Here is an 18,796-nt window from a genome sequence, read left to right on the forward strand (position 1 = left end):
ATTGGACCCGCCTTGGAAGAAGTTGTTCAGGAAGATCAAATGATCTGGTACCAAATGGATGGTTGCCCGGCCCATAATGCCCGTATGGTTAGATAGTGCTTGGAAAATGCTTTTAACGGCAATATTATTGGTCCACGGTACCGGATACTTTAGCCAGCCCGGTCACCTGATCTTTCACCGAATGACTTCTTTTTGTGGGGTCATTTAAAAAGTGTCATTTATAAAAGTGTAAAGTTTGAGAATCTAAACCAGTTACAAAACGCTATTTCGTTACAATGTAATAAAATTTCCCAATATCAATTAAGTAACGTTAGAAATTTTATGATCGGTTAGGATATTGTTTAGCTGTTAATGGGGGGTTGTTTGAACATTTGATTAATTGATGTTTTTATGTAATTCTCTATTATTTTTAAAAAAGTTATTGTATTTTATTTTATTTTATTTTTCCACACTTAATCCTTCCACAGTAAAATATTAAGAGTTCTGTTCTCTCTTTTTTCGGATCTATTTTCGATCTTCTGAGTTAAACATTTACAATTATTTATTGCAATGTCTTTGGACTGGAATTTACTAACAATAGGTTTAATGGTTGAAATGGACCAGATAGGCTTGATGGGAAAATAAATTGAAAATATTTCATACTGATACTGCTATTGGTTTAATTAAATGTGAGATTAATAAAACGAAAAAAAAAAATTCTTGTATTCGGCTGTACGTCAGATTTAACAAAGCCTTATAACAAATTGTTTGCTAGTGTCTGGTTTTACCTTAACCGAAAATTTGGTAATTTTGCAATTACATTTAATTGAATAATTCAAGATTTGCTTATTACATTTTTTTGAAACTTTGCACGAGGGTTGGCCAGATTGGTCTCTTCAAAAAGTTATCTTACATTTTTTCTGTAAAATGTACAGGGAAGCCAATAATTGATCCCCTTGAAATTTACATGGGATTTCCTATGTTCCGCTCGGCGACGCACCACCCGGTATAAATCGACTAATTTAAAAAAGTATCATATAAATATTTATTAAGATGTAAAATATTGTAGCGTTTTTATTCGTTAAAGTGTGAATTAACACTCAATGCACAAAAATAGTCAACTTATTTATTTTACACACGTTCATACTACTAGAAACATGTATGTATACTGTATTTATTTCTATTTAAAAGTCGTACCAATATTCCGACTTGAACGGCTAGCTCACCATCAATAGCCAATTGTACAATCTGCTGCCTGTTTTCAAGATAGCTATCAAACCATTAGCTATAATACTGCTTTTGTCATATTAATTAATACAGAGGAACAACAGTTTACATCATCCATACATTTGCATTTGAACCTGTACAATTTTTTGTAATAGTTTAGATGCGGTTTATCCAAGAAATATTATACAATATATTATATTTAAAATATGCATTTTTTCTATACTTAGTACCATTTACATGGTTTTTAAGTTCAATATAATACTTTTTACTGCTTTCTGTTACAACAAATATTTTTTTAAAAACTTTATGTTTTAATTCAATCATTTACTTTGACTCATGTGATAACCACAATGGCCTTTGTTTTTTCCCAGTTTCTCTTTTTCTCAGCTTTAAAGGACAGTATATATCAAATAAACATAACAAATTTGAATTAAAAATATCAACTTGGCCATACCAATTAATGTAACTCTACTCTAAATTCTTTGGTACTAAACCAGTCTTAAATCTCTACCTTTTAATAAAGCTTTGTTACTTTTTGGTTTATCACGTTTTAATTTATAAAATACAACTTCATGATCGGTTAAAATTGGATCACAAGACAGAACCCCATGATTTGTGACTAGGTTTATATTATTTACAATTATGAGATTAATTCAACTTTCAGTATTTGGGGTTTATTATTTATCTGTGTTAAAGGTTATCCAGAGTTTGTCTATTCTCTATCATTTGAATTAGGAGTATTAATGGTTGTTGCCTTTAATTCCTTACTTAAATAAATTGCAACGCAACTACCCCTACAATCTCTGTCCTTCAAAACAGATTAAATTTAAAAAAAACAGAATAATTTTTTAATCAAAAAAGAACTTGATAAGAAATTATTAAGCCATGAATATTGTTAGTATACATCACAATTAGATTTTTCGATAAAATGCCTGATATGAGAAAACTTATTACACATGGACTAAAGATTAATATAAAATATATTTTAAATGTTTTTACCTACGACTTTACTTTAACATGAATACAAAACGAACGAAAATTGTAGATTATACAACAATAAGTACTTCATCTCTCACAAAACAAAAATGACGCCGTGTGATCTGGTAGAACTATCAATTTTTATTCTTTTGTATATACCTCGCGAATATAGATAAACAGATAATACCAAAAAGATTATCTATGACATAAGGATGTTTGAACACATTTCTTTCAAAATTGCAGATACTGATTGGCTGCGGATAAGTGTCCGAATTATTTCTATAACCCACTATTATTTAGGACAAATAGTTATAATATTAATATTGGGCATAAAAGTAAGCTTACACCACCGTATCACATAATAAATATAACCACAGATTTAACTATATAGTGTGGTGACTTTAACTGGAATAAATTCAGTTAAAACTAATCAAAATTTATCTCGCAAAATTCCTGAGACCCGTCGGTTTTTGTTTATTTTTTTCACATTTCAAGATAGTTTTTGTATTTTTTCACCTATAGGAAGGGTCCAAATTAACCCGAACTTTTTTTTTTCAAATGGAAAGCCACTTTTTTTAAACTCTCATTGAAAAGAGCCCTTATTCTAGATTAAATTGCCCTATTTACTTTTGTGATTATCTAAAGGAGAAATACGAAAAAAAAATAAAAACCATTAAATTATTAAAAGTTGCGTTTAATGTATAAGATGCTCAAAATGAGCACCATTTACTTGTTGGCAAAGCTTAAGACGATAATAAAATTCGTTTCTGATATTTTCTAACACTTCTGGAGATATTTGTCGGATTTCTTGCCTAATACGTTCTTTGAGTTCGTCTAGGTTTCCTGGTTTGCTCATATAAATTTGACTTTTCAAATGTCCCCACAGAAAAAAATCAAGTGGGGTGAGATCGGGAGAACATGCCGGCCACTCGATTGCACCCCTTCTACCAATCCATCTGTTTGGAAAATTGTCATCTAAATACTGGCGTACATTACGGGCATAATGTGGGGGAGCACTATCTTGTTGCATCCAGATTCTTTCATCATACAAATCTGGATCGAACTGACTCGGATGTAAAAAAGACTGGAACTAGTTCACGTTCAAGAAATTCTAGATATCTTTCCCCAGTTAAAGTATCATTGAAGAATATGGACCCTATAACTTGCCTGCCAATTATGACAGCCCAAACATTAGTTTTCTGGGGATATTGTGTATTAGTTTCTCTTACCCAGTGTGGGTTCTCGTCAGACCAGTAGCGACAGTTCTGCTTATTAACATGGCCATTTAGGGTGAATGTAGCCTCATCAGAAAAAAGGATCCACTCCGAAGATATGCGATTTTCGTCAATGGCGTTCATCATTAATTCACAGAACTGAACTCTGCGATCTGGATCGTCTTCCAATAACTCTTAAACGGGTTGAATTTTATAAGGTTGTTTGTTTGCACTTTTTAAAATTTTTAGCACAGATTTATGATGAATAGAGTTTTCGCGAGCTACTCTTCTGGCTGCAGTTACCGAATTTTCTTCCATCGCTAACAATACATTTAATTGAGTGTTTTCATCGATTTTAGAAGACCTTTGTCTTGAAACATCCCTCACGTGCCCAACTTCTCGAAATCTGCTTTCGATTTTACTAACCGTACCTTGGTTAATAGGTGCCAAATCTGGATATTACTGCCTGAATAAGTGGACAGCCTCTAGCTGAGTACGACTTCTGTCCCCATAACCAATCATCATTAAGATTTCAATCTTGTGGGATTCGGATAAATAAGGCATTTTTTCAATATAAGTTAACTTATTTAACAACTGGTTGAAATTCGCTTTAAAAGTGACACTACAACAATGTCAGGAAATGTCTCGATACCAATAAACAAACACGCCAAAAATTTACCAACACCAAATATTTCGAGACTTTCAATAATTTAATGGTTTTTATTTTTTTTTCGTATTTCTCCTTTAGATAATCACAAAAGTAAATAGGGCAATTTAATCAGGAAAAAGGGCTCTTTTCAATGAGGGTTTAAAAAAAGTGGCTTTCCATTTGAAAAAAAAAGTTTGGGTTAATTTGGACCCTCCCTGTAGGTGAAAAAATACAAAAACTATCTTGAAATGTGAAAAAAAAATAAACAAAAATCGACGGGTCTCAGGAACTTTGCGAGATAAAATTTGATTAGTTTTAACTGAATTTATTCCAGTTAAAGTCACCACACTGTATATAGAGTAATATAGGTGGCATAGGGAAAGGGGAACACTTAATCACTTTTTTAATTTTCAAGATAAGCAAATGAAATTTGGTATATCTATAGAATAGTTGTAAGAGCATCTTTTAACATAACATCCGGTTTAACAGGAAGTGACACTAACTTTTTTATTTTAAATGGGACATTTGGTATATTACGTAATTTGATAGAAAATAATATTCTGATAATGATTTTTTTAAATTTCAAAATAGGGTTCCATGAATGCGTTGAAGGTTTTAATTATTAATCAAGTAATCAGGGAAAAATAATATTTATTGTATTTTTTTATTTGAATCTTTTGCACGCCTATTTAAAATTTCCAAACCAGTATTTTTGGCCTTTACTTTATTTTTTGCAAGAGCACATTGTTGGGAACCCTACTTTTGAAATGCAGATTTTTTCCAATGATTTTTTACGATTATTTTTTAAATCGGTTAATAAATAAGCTCATAAGAAGACGAAAACTAAGTCAAAAAAATAAAAGAATTTAATAATTAAAGCCAATAAAAATAGCACAGATGGCTTTGATTTATTCAATAACAGGGGGCTTTGTAATGACAGGTCTGCCTATTTTTTTTTCAACTGACATAACACATCATATTTTGTCAAACCACATATTATTTGAGAATAAAAGAACAAATTTTTCAATGCAATATTTTTTTTTAAATATTTTAATACTACATATTTTATTTTGACATTTACCTAACATGACGTAGGTACGCACAAACGGTAAACAAACAGGCAAAAATATTAGGTTTATAAATTATTCTAATATAAAACTTTTTACATGTATTATTCGAAATGACCACCTTATTATCTAATGAATGTACATATGCGCAGGAATTTAACGTACGGCATATCAACTTTTTCTTTATTGGTAAACTTTTCAAATATTAGTAAATACTAAAAACTGGGTAAAATTTATTTAAATAACGAATATTAATTGCGCTTTAATAATCATATCAAATTATTAGCAAAAAAAAAACGCATTTCAAAAGTGGTTGTTCCCAATAATGAGCTATTTAAAAAAATAAAGTAAAAACCAAAATTAAAGGTTTGGACACGTGTAATAGATTTAAGTCATAAAATACCATGAAAACTATCTTTCTGTGATTACGTGATTAAAAATTAAAACTTTTAACGCATTCATGGCATCTTATTCTAAATCTAAAAAGAAAAATTTGTTCTATGATATACCAAATTTCATTTGTTTATCTTAAAGAGTAAAATATTTATTATAAGTGTTTTTCCTGTGTCACCCGGTATAGTTATATTTAATATATAATATTGTTATAATTAATCTGTAACCCTATCACAAAACCGCTGCTTTCAAATGCTCTTTACCCTATAACTTTTTATCTGACACTGCTTTCAAACAAGAAGATATTAATTTTTATGCGAAGCAACCAGTAATAGAACAAAATAACTTTTTAAATAGGGTAGTAGTTAATGGCTAATATTTTTTGGGACTATATTATTTTTTAAACTTATTTCCGTTGTGCTTTCTTGCCAATTAACAAACTATAGAGCAACTGTATAACAAATTATGGTTTGAAGCATGATACCCAAGAACGCGTCCTTTTTTTTCGTGGGTCTTTTCTCTCGTACTCATCTTTTGCCAATTACTACAAGTAATTGGCAAAATGTAAATTTGTAAATTTGACCTGCCATGCATGTCCCATAAAAAACAGATAATAAATAAAAATTGATTGAGGTAAAAATAAATTATAAAATACTAATTTAAACACTTAAATCTTTTAAATTTTAAGTATATCATATCATTTAAAAAAGGTAACTTGTCTCTATCTATAACTTCGTTGTGATAAATGTAATATCTTCTAGATCTATTAACTTGATTTAGGACACTTTTTGATAAATGGATGCGTTCACAAATTATTAAGGAGCTGCGGGACTTGATGATGCCCAAGTTCAAGGTCGCTTAAATGGAGACAAAGTTGCGCAATTTAGTGCTTATTAAAACGCCCCTTTAACATATTTAACAAAACCCGAATGCTTCCGAAAATTTTCGGGAAAAAAACGAATATTCGCAATTACGTTCTTATTTATTTACGATTATTTGAATAGATATCATAAAATAAATTTCGCATTCTTATTGCTACTTTCTTTGTTTTACAAAATGATTTCAGTCAGATTTTCCAACCGATGCCGATGGCTCGTATCGATAGCTATCATAAACTTTTTTTTTTAAATACGGTCCTCGACTTTATATTATGGATTTTAACACGTTCACTTCCGGAGCTATATGTGCTTGTTTTGCCCAGCAGGCCATATGGATTTTTTGAAATTTTATCCTACAGGCCAATGTTGCCATTAAATATAGTACTGCATAACTAAAGAAATTCTAGCGAAAATGTTGAAAAATATCCCATAGAGCCTTCAAAGGTTGTTGTTTTCCGTCACGGTCCCATAGACCGAGTCGGCGCAAACGAATCTCGACTTCGATTTGGGACGCTCGATCCGATACTGCGGTCCGTCTTGACTTGCGCTGACTTGTTTCTTTTTTTTATTCATCATTGTTCGTGGATTAGTTTGTTTGCCCGCTGTCCAATGATATATGGACATTGCCAATGGGGAACTAGCCCAATCTTATCCGGTTTGCTGAGAATGAAGGTGTAATTCCTGAATTTGCTGCCTTGATGCATCAATCAAATCCAGAAGACTTTTATTTCTCACTGATCGATGACGATTTTTTCACATATGTAGATGATATGTGAAAATGCCAAGTATTTCATGTTACTGGAGCAAAGAAAAAATGTTCAAAATTGCAATGCCCACAGAATGCACGAGCCGTAATCGTTTTGAACTTCTTCTCCGTATGTTTCATTTTTCAAACAATGAAGATAACAGTAATAACGATCGGTTACATAAAGTACAACCAGTATTGAACAAGGTACAGAAAAATATTCAGACTTTATACAATCCTTCAGAAACTGTTTGTATAGATGAATCTTTAATTCCATTTAGAGGAAGACTTGTAATGAAGCAGTATATAAAAAACAAGCGCCACCGATATGGAATCAAGTTGTTCAAGTTATGTAGCAATGGCGGTTTCACATACAACATGCAAATATATGCAGGGATAAATTTGGAACTAACCAAAACTACACCTACAAATGTGGTAATGAACCTATGTCAGCCAATTTTAACTGTTGTCACTGACAACTGTTACACTAATGTGGAGCTGGCTTCTAAACTATTAGAGAAGCAAACACACCTTCTAGGGACACTCAGAAAAAACCACAAGGGTTTACCTAAGGAAATCGTTGACAAAAAACTGAAGATTGGTGAACACGTCATTAGAGAAAATGCACAAGGCATATCTGTTCTAAAATGGCGTGATAAGCGCGATGTCCTTTTAATGTCCACAAAACATTCAGACTCCATGGTACTCACGCAAAATCGCATGGGCAATTTCAAACATAAGACACAAATGGTTGTAGAATACAACGCTGGAAAATCTGCTGTTGACTTGTCTGATCAAATGACAGCATATCAATCACCACTAAGGAAATCGTTGAAGTGGTACCCCAAATTAGCGTTTGAAATAATTTTGAATACTGCTACAGTAAACGCTTTGATAATATACATACAGGTGACGAAAGAAAATATGCCAATTGTTGACTTTCGCAAACGGATAACCTACAAGTTATGTGAATCCTTTCCTGATAATAATGTTAAACCTGACACACAAAGAATCCGAAAACGACATGAAATTGGAACTCTTCCGTACAACAAGAGGCGACCATGTACCAAATGTTACGAAAAGGTAAAGTCAGAAAGTAGATGGAAGCTAGCAAGAAACCTAAAAAAAGTGAGAACCTATTGCGAATCTTGTCCTAATGCACCAAATTTATGTTTAGAATGCTTTAACATAGTTCACAGGATTTAGTCAGTCTTTAATCTGTTGTACAATTTTTCTTTAACGCTTTCGAATTTCTAGAGAATATGATCTTTTTCAGTTTCGATGTTTTTCCATTTTGATCTTTTTAACTTGTTCTTCTTTGTCCAAAATATATTTTTGTTGACAACTATGTAAGTGATTTCATTATGCCATTTTTTACGAAATATGCCAATAAAATAAATTGTATATAAAAGAAAACATAAGTTAATATTAAAATATATTTATTAGACAAAAAAAAAACGTAAATTCAAAACTGGTATGTGCGAACCTTTCCCACAGGGCGGCTCCGTCTATTTTCATGCCTACTTCCATAAGAGAAAAAACCGGCGGCGCTTGAGAGCGTTTGAACGAGCTCGGTCTATAAGACCGAGCTGGCCTGTGCGTAACATTTTATCTCGGTCTATAAGACCAATTTTTTTTAGTTGGAATACTTTTTTCTCGACTTTTTGTCTTATAGACCGTGGTGGCAGTGAACGTGTTAAAAATCTCTTATGTTTCTAAACCAACGATGTATTATATTTAATATAATACTAATACCACCGATGTATTAATTTTTATTTACAATAACGCATTAATAAAGAAAGCTAATAATAATATAATAATAATTAAAAAAGATATTCAAATTGCAATCCTCCTGCTTGGATGTATTTTCGTGTCAGTCTGTACATTTTATGGATCGCACGTTAAATAGTTCTTGCGAGGATAGACCCTAAATCAGATTATAAAGAATTCCTCAAAAAATTAATGTTTATGTCAGGGCTTCAAGCGGGCCAACGTACGGGTCTTGGTTTGTAACCTATTTATTAGGGAACAAATAATTTAATAAATCGGTAGCGCATCTCCCATTATGGAGTGCTGCGCCGTCCTGTTGCTACCATACTTGACGTAAAACATCCAAATTTTCTGCTATTAAATTGATCCTTATTAATTCAGCATATCTTTCGCAAATTAGATTTGCTTGAAGAAAAAACGAGCCGATATTTTTATTGTACCACAAACCGACTGATACATTAAACGATTGTCGTCCCTGAGGTCTTACTTCTTGATTTTGCCTTGCTTTTTCTATTGACCAATAGTGTTCGTTAGGTCTCTTAAATAATCGATTTGTTGAAAACTGCATTCATCTGTCACTATAATTTTATTTACGATATCAGTATTTTCATTAATTTTATTTTACAAACAGTTACAAAACTCTAATTATCTCTCAGCATCGCTAGATTAGTACAGTCAAACTATAGTTGTTTTTTTCCTATAAACATTTGTCCTAAGATGCACCCCCTCAGAGCTAAAGCTCGCGCAAATTGCTTGAAGAAAATCGATTATTTGGAACACTGATGACTGCAATTATACGTCAAATCTTTTGGAAATTTTTAAGTCCTAAATGTTTTGAGTCCTCTTGACATTTTCCGTCCCACAAAGGTGGTAAACCACAAAAACGTGAACAATTTTAGGAAAGGATTCAGGGAGGCTTACCCTTTTGATGGCCCACATCTTATGTTTCCAATAAGAAATATGGAAATTTAGAACACCACCTGATTAATCATAAAAAAAATCTAAAATTATCGTTTTTTTGCATTTTTTGGTAAAATTAACTTGATTTGATAAAAAATAAAACAGGCACTTCGTTTTTGCTAATTTAATAGATTAATCGGGTTTAATAGTACTCCCTTTCATTTATCAGCGATTTTCTCGAAAACGCTTATATTGAAAAAGTGCAAGAGACAAAAAATTTATATTTTTTCATGGCCAACTAGATGGTGTTGCTAGATTTTTAAATTTCTTATAGGAAACATAAGATACGGGCCATCGGAAGGGTAAGCTCACCAAAATAAAAAGAACACTCAAAAATTTTGAATTTTGTATAACCCCCTGTCTATTGAAAAGCGAAAAGAATGCCCGGAGGCTGATTTTTGTCAGTTGATTATACAGGGTGTCTTATAAACAATTTAACAGCAGATTCCTTTAAAAAACAAGAGGTTTAATTTTCCGAAAGTTAAAGACAACCAAGATACAGAGTGATAAACTTAATTTAATTTTTGTTTATGTTGGCCATACATTTAGTATTTATTCTTTATTTTTAATGAAATTTCTATCCTGCAAAAATCACGCTACGACTAACCCTTTTCGAGATATTTACATTTAAAGGTTTCAATGTGCTCCAGATAAAATTTTATTTTCCTCCTTCAGTTCAGTGCGAGTCTCTAACGTGGAATAAAGTTTCTAAATCTAATGTTCTTTTATTCGAAAATCGGACACATCGATTAGTGTATTTTAAATTTCCTTTATTTTAATGTAAACATTTTTTATACAGGAGGTATCAAATGTGAGATATCGATTTTTTTAATGACTATGATTAAAGGGTTTAATAAGTTACACATCAATTTTTCACTCCTTGTCTTTTAAAAGATATTTAACAAACATTATCTAATTCAAAAATGCAGAGATTGGAGGGACACAAAGTCAATGGTCTCAAATTAGTCTCTACAGACAACCTAATCTCTTTATTATTGATTGTTCTCGACCAAAACTTTTTTAAATATAGCGATTGTTTCTTCAAACAGACCAATGGGTTGGCGATGGGCTCTTGTCTGTCCCCGTTGTTGAGTGAGATTTTTATGCATAACCTGGAGAGTAAGATAATGTGCAGTACCTTTGCCGAGGACATTGTTTTTTACAAACGGTATGTGGATGATGTCTGTGTGGCCTGGACTTGGGATGAACTCAGACTGGATGGTTTTTTGTATTTTTTAAACTCTCTACATCCTAACATAACTTTTACCTTAGAAAAAGACGGTAACTTCCTGCTTTAGACCTTTTACTGACTAGAGATAACAACAAAATCACCTTTGATATTTATAGAAAACCTTCCTCGACGGACAACATTATCCAGTTTGATTCTAATTCCCCGTATTCTCATAAATTTGCTGCATTCAACTCCTTTTCTACCGGTTATTCAAAATACCGAAAATAAATATAAATTATATTCATAATAACCGATAAAAATTCTAGATTTCATTGCATCACTTACTTTGGTAGTATCGCCTCTTGTTTGGCAAAATTTTTTTAAAACTATAATTTACAGATTTCATTTAAAACTTCAAACACATTATTTAATAAGCTCGTAAACATTAAAGATAAAAGAGAACCCTTATCCCAATCGGGAGTCTACTCCCTTTTAACTGCGGGGACTGTAATGCCGTTTACATTGGTCAGTCTGGAAGGAAAATAAAAACGAGAGTGCAGGAACACTTAAGAGAATATAATAAACACAAAGATACCGAAATCACCGAGACGAAATCGGCTTTTGCAAGTCATTTATTGTCCTCAAAACACTTTCCTTCCATCCCGGAAAATGTAAAAATCCTTCATCATTGCCCCAAGGGAAAGAAGCTTGACTCATTATAGAAGATGGAGATCATAAGGGCAAAAAGGAGTCCTGTACTGTCTTGTGTGAATGATGTTTTTACCTTCGAACCGCATTTAATTTTTAACAATATTCATCACGACCTACATTTGGTAAGTTTGGCGCTTGATTACGAAACCGATGGTCGCTGGTTCATTTCTCGACCAAGTCATATTTCACTTTTTATTTTATTTTTTGCTTTATTTCCGTTCTCCCGTTCAACTTAACCTCATTCTGCTTTTTTTGTTTACTTTTATTTTATTTTGTTTTGACACCGGATTTAATGTGAACGTCAGCATTATTTTTTATTTTTTATGTATTTATTTTTGTTTCAACTTAAATGTTTGTGGTGTTAATCTAATAACTTTACCGGTAAGTCATATCTCAACATTGTAATTTATGTCTATGCATTGTTGTTTTTGTACTAGGATTGCCTCCTTTTTTCTTTTAGATCTGACGATGCCTTAGGGCGAAACATGTTTATTCGTTTTTAAAAAATAAACATAATTTGAGACCATTGACTCTGTGTCCCTCCAATCTCTGAATTTTTATTATTAAGAGGTCTCTTTGAGAAAAATGGACTACTTTTTTGAATTATCTAATTCGAAAAATGAATTTAATTCAATAGCCTTTCTTTAATAATTGTTCAAAATATTGTTTATAATTGATTGATGATTATTATATAAAAACATATTTTTTTTTCTTCAATCAATGCCATAGAATTTTGTTTTGTAAAATTGTATCAAAAATTCATAGGCACGCCACTAGTTGCTGAAAAAAGTAAATGAACATCTAATAATCAATAAATAAAATTCAGTTTAATATCTTAAGCCGTTGAAAAACTTATGAAAAATTTAAAATAAATTAAAATAAAACTTCAACTCATTATATCTTAAAAGCTAAACATTTTCCGGTGTGCAATAATCGACTTTTTCTTATTTCTTCACAACAATCTTGCAAAGCATTTTCCAAAAGTAGGCAAAGATAATCTGATTATTTCACATCCTTGTTCTAAAACTTTATGCAGCATATTTGGAATATAAAACCAACCGTCAATTTTTTAGTATCATTTAGTTTTATAAATGCAACTAAATTTATTTCTGAGACACTTGCAAGAGCTCTGAGTATGATTGAGAACTTAAAATGACATTTTTATTTACACCCTTTTTATTTGACCCATAATTTTCGAAAAAGTGCCTTGCAATATTGCCGTCATTAGTAGACCGGTATTGTTTTGTTGACTATTAAACCTATTTTTGTCTTAAACTCAGTTTGGATTATTTTTTGAATCTACTTGTTTTCAGTTCCTCTAATTTGCCACGTGTTTACCCCTAATCTATATCCAATATATAACAAACATTCAAAAGATCGGATATAATAATATAAATAAGACAAACCAAAGCAGTAGTTTTTTATTTATATTGGTGGACTAATGACAGTGTTCTCTCCCTCGATGTAACTTCACATATAATACATTATTGAGTTTGTTTTTGAGAAAACATTATTTACAGCATCATTAATCATAGTAAAAATCACGTCACACGTTACAAAGTATATATAACCGAAAATATCCTAAAGTTGAAATTCCCGAATCCAACACTAATTTCTCCTCTGCGCGAAGAAGTTCAGGATTTTCTTTAAAAAAATATTTTTTTTCTCAAATAATATCTTTCTTTAAATAAACGAAGTGCGAATATTAACACATATATGCTTATTGGTGTGGTGAAAATTTCTATTAATCTTGAAGGAACCATAGTAACTAGAAACAAACAAACATGTTCATCAGTATCTGAAACATCGCTGAATTTTTGTTTATACAGGGTGTTTCAGAACTATGGGATCAAACTTCTAGGGGTTGTTCAGTGCAACAGTAGAATCCATTTGAGTATAGGAACCCATGTCCGGAAATGTGTCACTACGCCACTACGGCCCTAAGACGCGTTTAAATTTAGAAAAATATTAATTACCTAAATAGGATCTGATGCATTTATTTTTACCTTTTATATATGATACCACCACAACAATTGTTCAAAATGTCTTCCTCCAACCTCAATACACCGATTTCGGCGGACTACACTAAAAATTTGATCCTCGTTTTGAATGATTTCAAATGCTGCTGTTATTCGTCCAATTAAGTCTAGCTCTGATTCTACTGGAGTTTCGTAGACTAAAGACTTTAAATGTCCCCACAAGAAAAAATCGAGCGACGTTAAATCGGGTGACCTAGGAGGCCAAGTAACTGCTCCACTTCTGGCAATCCAAAGGTGCCCAAACCGCTGAGCCAAATACTCACGTACTTGTACAGCAAAGTGAGCCGGCGCTCCATCATGCTGAAACCACATTTGCTGTCTGACGTTTAGTGGAATATTTTCAAGGACTTTTGGAAGAACTTCCTCCAAGAAACGTAGATAAATAGGTCCTGTTAACCGTTCCGGTAGAAGGTATGGCCCAATTAAATAATCATCAACAATGCCTGCCCATACGTTGACAGACCAACGATCCTGATATTTTCTTGGAAAAATTGCATAAGGATTTTCTTCGTCCCAAACATGGCTATTCCTACTATTAAAAATACCGTCTCTTGTGAAAGAGGCTTCATCGGTCCACTAAACATATCGTAAAAAATTTGGTTGTGCAATGATGTGATCCAGAAGCCATCGACAAAATTAAACTCTAGGATGATAATCGGCTGCAGTCATACCTTGAACTTTCTGGAAGTGGTAAGGATGGAGTTGTTGCTGGTGTAGTACCCGCCAGACAGAAGCGTTACTCGTATTCATATTCTTAGCGACGTCACGTGTGTTATTTGATGGTTCATCGGCAATTCGCTGAAGCACCTCTTCTTCAAATTCGACCGTTCTTACGGTTCGAGCCTGTCTCAGCGAGCCGCCGATGAACCGCAATAAACTTTTTGTATCCAGGATGCTGTCGTTCGGGATAACGTTCATGATACAACCGCGATGCTGCTCGTGCATTGCAGTTTGTTGCTCCGTATGCCAAATGCGTATCCGCCAATTCTTGATTGGTAAAGTTTCCCATTAGCAATAAATGTTTAAAAATTGTAAGCTATACAATTTTTAAACATGACATTGATAAGCGTTGATTTTAAACAGTTGTTGTTGTGGTATCATGTACAAAAGGTAAAAATAAATGCAGCAGATCCTATTTAGGTAATTAATGTTTTTTATAAATTTTAACGCGTCTTAGGGCCGTGGTGGCGTAGTGACGCATTTCCGGACATGGGTTCCTATACTCAAATGGATTCTACATTGGATTCTTCTGTTGCACTGAACAACCCCCAGAAGTTTAATTCCATAGTTCTGAAACACCCTGTATTGGCTATGACCTAAACTACGATCGAAGCCTCATTTACACACCAACTTTAACTTTTGTGATTCATTTACGACTAAGGCTTTAAAAATACTTGTAGGGTCTATCAACTAAATCAACTTCTGCAGAGGCTTATGTAGCAGTAACTTTAAATGACAAAAGGGAATTATCAAGTTTTTTAATGGCATACAAACTTGGAAATAAGTCTTTATGTACTTCATTTACAATTTTTCTTAAGAGGCTATATTTCTTTTTAGTTAAATCAGTCTAAAATAAACTTTTTCTATGGAAAGACCTGATGTTTTGGTTGTGGATAATGTTTCTTTAAAAAAATGTTTAATGTTTCTTTGCTTTTTGCAAACTGTATCTCTTCTGGTGTTCTATTATTAATAATATCTGAGACTTCTAATTTTCGTTTTGGTAGATACGTGCTCAAATTCATTTTGAGGTCTTCCTCTTTTTGAAGAGTTTATATAACTCTGGGAGCTAAATTTTGCTTTAAGACATTTTTTAAAATCTTTATTCATTTTTAGACGAATCTTTTCTCAAGTTTTAAACAGAATTGCCTACTTGAATTTAAAATGTCTTCTTATATTTTATCTGAGAGGCTACCGATTTTTACCAACTAAATTATTTTCTCAAAAATAAATTTCTTGGGGATACTTTTATTATTTTGGCCTACATTAAATATGTCACACCTGATTAAATATTTATATTGCGTGTCATGTCATAATACATAGAAAAATAGGGAAAAAAATGTAGGAAGACATTTCTTTCAAAAAAAAAAAAAAAAAAAAAAAAAAACAGGTCTATTTAAAAATCAACTTAACTTAAATGTATTAAAACCTATCTTAAGAACAATATATTTAATATGAATTATATTATATGTTATAACTTACTAAAAATTATAGTTATTCTAGATTATTACAGAAATTTCATATACCGGGTGACACAGAAAAGAGGGAACACTTAATAAGTTTTTTACTTTTCAAGATAAACAAATGAAATTTGGTATATCGATAGAATAGTTATAAGAGCATCTTTTGACATATTCTATTGTTTCTCATCACTTCCGGTTTAACAGGAAATGACACTAACTTTCTTATTTTAAATGGGACACTTGGTAGATTATTACGTATTTCGATAAAAAATAATATTCTGAAATCAATGGTACTATATTTGCTACTTTTTGTTTTATACTCATAGAAAAAATTACTATTTGAGAATAAAAGAATAAATTTTTCAATATAATATTTTTGTCAATATCTTAATACTACATATTTTATTTAACATTTACCTAACATAATATAGGCACACAAACGGTAAACAAGCAGAAAAAATATTAGGTTTATAAATTATTTTAATACAAAACTGATTACATGTATTGTTCGAAACGACCACCTTCTTGTCGAATGAAAGTACGTATGCGCGGGAATATATAGCGTACGGCATATTAACTTTTTCTTCACTGGTAAACATTATTAGCAAATTTATTTAAGTAACAAATAATAATTGCGCTTAACAAGATATGTGTATTATGTCACTTAAAAAATATGAAAAATACGTCAAAACGCAGCCATTCAAGAAATCAAAGCTTTCTATGCTATTTTTATTCATTAAATGCGTTTAATCATATGACTTGCTTTTTTTCTCCTTATGGGCTTATTAATCAACCGATTTCAAAGATAATCATATCAAATTATTGGAAAAAATAAACCACATTTCAAAAGTGACGATGACAATGCGTTCAACTTGGTACACATTCATGGCACCCTATTTCAAAATTAAAAAAAAAAAAATTTTATGAGTATAAAACAAAAAGTAGAAAAAAGAGTATCATTGTTTTCAGAACATTATTTTTTATCGAAATACATAAAAATATACCAAATGTCCTATGTAAAATAAGAGAGTTAGTATCATTTCCTGTTAAACTGGAAGTGATAGAAAACAATAGAATATGTCAAAAGATGCCTATTTGTTTTGTTTGATTGTTTATCTTAAAAAGTAGAAAAGTTATTTAGTGTTCTCTTTTTTCTCTGTCATCCGGTATATTGCGACACAAGTTTACCTACGACGGAACCCAAATTTATTTAATTAAGATCCTGTCCCATGGCAACCGGAACCAAAGCCAACTGTTATTTTTATTCCATTGATTCTTGTCCTGCATACTGGTATTCAAAATTTGCAAAAAAAATTATTTTTTTACATTTTTGTCCATTGTTCGCAGTATTGTGCGTCGGTTTGAAAATCTGATATCACCATTTTGTAAAACAGAGAAAGTAGCAATAAGAAATATAATAAAAAAGAACGAAATTCGTTTTATTATAACTACTCAAATACAATCGTAAAATAATAACAATGTAATCTCAAATATTGTTTTCTAAAAATCTTCGAAATTATTCGGAATTTCAGTGAGGCGCATTAATTGCGCAACTTTGCCCCGCTTTAACCATCCTCGAATCTAGTTTCCGAGATCCCAATGATGAGGCTTCAATTTGGGACACCCTGTACAAATATATAAATTTAATTTTTCAGGTTAAGTGAAGCATACAACACTGATCTTTTAGAACAGTTTGAAGTAAAAGAAAACCAAATTTGTGCGCATTGTGGCAAAAGTGCCATCCAGAGATGTTCAAGATGCAAAAACTCTTGGTACTGCTCTAGGGCATGCCAAGTGGATCACTGGTCTCAGCATAAAGAGGACTGCAGTTCATAATTTACAGAAACAAAATAATTGCTTTTATTACTTTATGTTTATTATTAATGTACAAAAATAGTGTTTGTTAAATATCACATGTTTTGGGCTTATAAGTAGGCAGAATTTAATTGATAATTATTCCTACCCTTACTTAATAAAAACCCTTGAATATTTAAAGACTGTAGTGCGTTATTGAACTTGTTTTTTGCTAAGCCCACTGAGTCGCCGGCTTCTTTGATATCCTGAAGACTAAATAGTGATTTTGATTCGATTTCGGACCTGCGTTGGAGTATTTCTAGCATTTTTATTATCTAAAAATTATTTGTCATAAAAAATTATAGAACATTTTAATCAATATTACTTTATCTTTATTGCTCATTCCTGTTCCCATTTGAGATCTAGTACGATCTAACTGTCCAGCACTGTCAGTAAAGATGCTTTCCAAACTGAATTTCATAATTTCAATCACGTCGTTTACATCGGCTTCAGTAGCTTCTTCGCGTAGTTCCGCTTTCGCTCTCGCCTAAAGCAAGAATTCTTAACATTTATTTGTTTTAATTATTTAATAAAGTTGACGCAAAATTTATTTGAAAACATACATTTAGCGGTATTTTGACACCTCCCAACTTTTTAACCTTGTTGTTTTCCTCCTTTTTTTTTAGTAAAATAAAGTTTCCAAATTCAAAAATACGGGATAAAAAATATCATGATTAAAAGATATTTAAAAATTAGGAGCACGTATTTCAGAGGCTTAAAATAAGTCCAAGTTTCTTATATAAACATATGTCAAAGTCAAATAAAGCTGTATTGTTGTACCATACAAATGTATAGGTTTATAGTACTATTATACCGACCTGGCCAACAAAGATCTTGGGTGCGGAAATAAATGTGTTAACTTAACGGATCTAAGTGATAAGTTAAAAAGAGAAACATCGGGTTTCTCCTAGTTTAAAAATGATTTGAAATGTTTAGTTTGTTTTTTAAGTAATTACCCTATGTTTATGTCTTTCATAGGTA

The 18,796-nt window shown here is 31.7% G+C and overlaps 2 protein-coding genes across 3 annotated transcripts in view; one reads left to right on the forward strand and one right to left on the reverse strand.

The window, feature by feature from the left end:
- The window catches only part of LOC126736434 (zinc finger MYND domain-containing protein 10), a 39,355-nt gene extending 21,397 nt beyond the window's left edge, over positions 1-17,958 (forward strand). Inside the window, exon 8 of the mRNA XM_050440771.1 lies at positions 17,617-17,958. Coding sequence (XP_050296728.1) covers positions 17,617-17,797 — 181 coding nt within the window. The 3' untranslated portion in view covers positions 17,798-17,958. The remainder of the gene's footprint in view (positions 1-17,616) is intronic.
- LOC126736431 (DNA helicase MCM8-like) overlaps positions 17,816-18,796 on the reverse strand; it is a 40,257-nt gene continuing 39,276 nt past the window's right edge. For both annotated transcript variants that reach the window (XM_050440767.1, XM_050440766.1), the window contains exons 10-11: positions 18,141-18,302; positions 17,816-18,090 (exon numbers count right to left, since the gene is read on the reverse strand). In XM_050440767.1, the coding sequence (XP_050296724.1) occupies positions 17,887-18,090; positions 18,141-18,302 (366 nt within the window). In that variant the 3' untranslated portion in view covers positions 17,816-17,886. The remainder of the gene's footprint in view (positions 18,091-18,140; positions 18,303-18,796) is intronic.

The sequence above is a fragment of the Anthonomus grandis genome, chromosome 5 (assembly GCF_022605725.1).
Source record: "Anthonomus grandis grandis chromosome 5, icAntGran1.3, whole genome shotgun sequence".
Lineage (NCBI taxonomy): Eukaryota > Metazoa > Arthropoda > Insecta > Coleoptera > Curculionidae > Anthonomus > Anthonomus grandis.